Source organism: Lactuca sativa, chromosome 5 (assembly GCF_002870075.4).
Source record: "Lactuca sativa cultivar Salinas chromosome 5, Lsat_Salinas_v11, whole genome shotgun sequence".
Classification (NCBI taxonomy): Eukaryota; Viridiplantae; Streptophyta; class Magnoliopsida; order Asterales; family Asteraceae; genus Lactuca; species Lactuca sativa.
In genome coordinates, this window is record NC_056627.2 from 66,888,486 (window position 1) to 66,892,021 (window position 3,536).

Genomic DNA, 3,536 nt, shown 5'->3' on the forward strand with positions numbered 1-3,536 from the left:
AGAGAGAGAGAGAGAGAGAGAGAGAGAGAGAGAGAGAGTTTATTTTCACTGTGGAAGGTCCAAAAATGTGCGGAAATATGGAATGATGTGTGTTCACCGCACCTTACCCTGGTCCAAGTGAGCTTGATTCGTCCCATATAATGTAAATGGAACCTAAACTTTCTATGAAAATGATGATCTATGTATGTACACGTCTTTCGTCTTTGTATACAAGGTCATTTTTAACTTCTTCCAAAGTACCATTATTTGGAGTGACCGAGCAGTACTATTTTAGTGATTCAGGATGTCAAAGAGAAATCGTTCATCAAGAGAATTACATGGACCAACGTGGTTGTGAAACATCAATCGGTACGTGACGATTACCTATATTTTGTAGGGTATCACCGAGGGTGCTAGTTTCTACATTTTCACAAACAAAAATGCCAATCCTAATGTGAAGTTCAAATTAAGTAGATCTTTTTGGATCTTGTTTTGAATATTTTATGTATTTTAAATTTGTAAAAAAACAAAATGAAGTTTACAGAAGATTTCACAGTTACGTCCGTAAAGATGGCGATCCATGCGCCTGAACGAGTGTCTTAGTTTGACGAAGGCCCACCATGTGAACCCTGTTTTCAACTAGCACTAAACAATTAACCCAATTCATGTATTTATACTCCACTTAACAGGTGTTGTATTATTATACACCCTTGTGTGTACAACGAGGTTCATCTTTGATGACTATAATTAAAATTTCTATTCTTTATTATATTTTCTGTAGATCCACTTTGATTTTTTTGTGTTTTCAAGAAATAAAAAATTAGATTTGAAACTCAGATTTGTTTTCTACTAATCGACAGTAGTTTTATAATTTTGATATGATTGATCTTGTTGTATAAAGTTAGCATCTTTTTATCAGTATTTAATAAACAACGAAATATTCTACTTATAGATATATTTTAAAATAATGGCGTATTCCTTTATTATAATTATTAATACATCGATTACTACACAACGTTTGGTACGTTGCAACCATGTGTAATACAATGAGAAAAATATGCGTAAAGGGAAAATATTAAAAATATCATTGTTATTATATATAAGAACTGTCAACCTCCATCGTCAAAATGCAAGCCAGATTCTTACAGTACTTGAAAAAACACTCCCAAAACCAAAGGAACATGTCTTCTTTGGATACAATTCCTTCTTATTCCACTATCGATATCATTCGGAAGCATCTCCTTGATGATCATGACGACTTTTCCAAGATGCACTCCCCGGCGACAAATCCTGGCTGTGATCAGACAGGTTCTAGTAGCGAAAATGCTCCGGTGTCTCTGAAAAAGAATGGGGAAGAGGAGTCAGGTGATGGTGAAGATAACCAAGTGAAATACAAGAATGTGAAGAAAAAGAGAAAGTCGGCGGAGAATGCAGAAGACGAGGTGGTGGAATGGACGCGTTATAGAGGCGTAAGGCGGCGACCATGGGGGAAGTTCACGGCGGAGATAAGGAATCCGGAGAAGAAAAAGGCGAGATTATGGTTGGGTACTTACAACACTCCGGAGGAAGCTGCTGTGGCTTATGATAAAGCTGCTTTTAGCTTCCGTGGCACCCGAGCTAAAGTCAACTTCCCTCTGTTACTTCGCAAGGGTGATTATAACCCGGTGTCGTCTTCTTGCTCGTCGAATTCAGATTATGGAAAATGCAAGAAAAAAGCCGTGGTGGATCCGCCCACAACCACCACCACCACATGTTGGAATGTGGGACAAGATGATTCTTCTCCGTTAAGCACCCTAGAAGAACCGCCAGCTACCACCAATGTCACCGCCGTGGTGGATGCGAGAAACGATAGATGCTTCCATAGGGAGTCACCTGGAAGCACTGTGCATTCGCCAACCACCTCCGTAAGCCTTGACTCATTATGGAATTTCCAAATGAGTCCATTGCCACCGATTTCACCAACAATCTCTATCGGCGATTACACCGGACATTCTAATGAAGCATCCTCCAAACTCGATAATGTGAGTAGTTTCGATGACTCCTTGTCCACCACCACCATTCATGCTTGTCGGGGAGTTTTCACCGATGGTTACTGGCTTTCCAACGCAGAGCCGGTGGTTGCTATGGCCACCACGACCTCCGTAGTTGCGGAGGAGAGTTGTGACAATGACTCGTTTTGGGATACATTAGTCCAAAATACAATTGATTCTCCGACCACCACTTCCACCTCCGAAGATGTGGAGATGTACGGGGGTGATATTGATAGCATATGGAATTTCGAAATGGATGTATCGACGTCAGAGTATTTCCCGACGATCAATGGGGAATCATATACACTAAACATGACAAACAGAGCAGATAACGGCAGTAGTGAACATGACCCACTGTGGGATCTACAAATTGATACATTAATACATGATGATTTATATTTTCTTGACTGTTTGTAAAAAGAAATAAAGTTTAAATAAACCAAATATATATACAAGGGAGTTTTTTTCTTTTTTCTTTTTTTTTTTTTGGTCCCCGTATCTTATTCTATAGGAATGGGTCGTACATTAACATTTTTATTTTTTTATTAGTCAAAGAGAAATTAAATATCTTCTAGTTTTATTCTTATATATCATCATACCCAATTAAATAGTGACATGTATAATATTTAATATTAATTTAATAAAATTTAATAATATTTTAAGATATTAATATGAGACATGTCATTATTTAAATGAGTAGGAACATAAATAGGAATAAAAAGTGGAGGATATTAAATTTCTCTTAGTCAAAACAAATTTGATACATTTCACTCATTAGAATCAAAGAAAATCAAAATAGCCATATTATTAAAACAATTAACAAAAATAACTGTCTTATTTTTTAATTGCTTTTAAAAAAGTTAATGTAGCCGTGCACCCACAGTAAGGCTGGCCGGTAGAGCCGGTCCTGAGGATTCAAATGCCCAGGATGAGACGAAAAAAAATGCCCTTAGGCCATAACGTGTAACGAATTAAATTATATAAAACTGTAATGTGCATACCTCCTTCTAAGGCTACATCTGCTAAAGCTGAAAGACTATCTATTTTTTCCATTGTGTAACCTGGTTCTTTTTCCGAAATACCCTTGAACATCGAGCATTTTCCAAACTAAATCTAGGTCAGGTTCGTCTTTTTCATCCTCACCATCACTTCCTTCATCATATTCATCTTTATCTTCCACTTCATAAAAACCAAGAACATAAATGCCATTGTCATCTACATTTTTTATTTTTGAAAACAATTTCAAACGTCATTGATGTGCATTATGAAGATTTAAAGTACCTTATTTAGTATTGCTTTATTCAAAGTAGTTTCACCACTTTCTGTAGATTTGGTTATCCTTTTTAGTGGATTCTTTGTTGGAAACAGTACCTGAGACTAATGGATCGGATTCCTCTTGAGCATTGTATTGAAGTAAACATCTATACTTATAATATGATCTCACACATACTGGTGCAATCTCGACATAATGGGCAGCTCTGATACAAAATTCCAAAAGAAAGAAATTTCATCATCTTTATCTCAAAA

General features: G+C 36.7%; 1 protein-coding gene across 1 annotated transcript; it reads left to right on the forward strand.

The window, feature by feature from the left end:
- Nucleotides 1-1,126: 1,126 nt before the first annotated feature.
- Nucleotides 1,127-2,494, forward strand: LOC111893910 (ethylene-responsive transcription factor ERF104). Its single transcript, XM_023889988.3, has one exon. It carries the CDS (start codon nt 1,161-1,163, stop codon nt 2,424-2,426), a length of 1,266 nt encoding a protein of 421 aa, XP_023745756.2. The 5' UTR covers nt 1,127-1,160; the 3' UTR covers nt 2,427-2,494.
- The last annotated feature ends 1,042 nt before the right edge of the window (nt 2,495-3,536 follow it).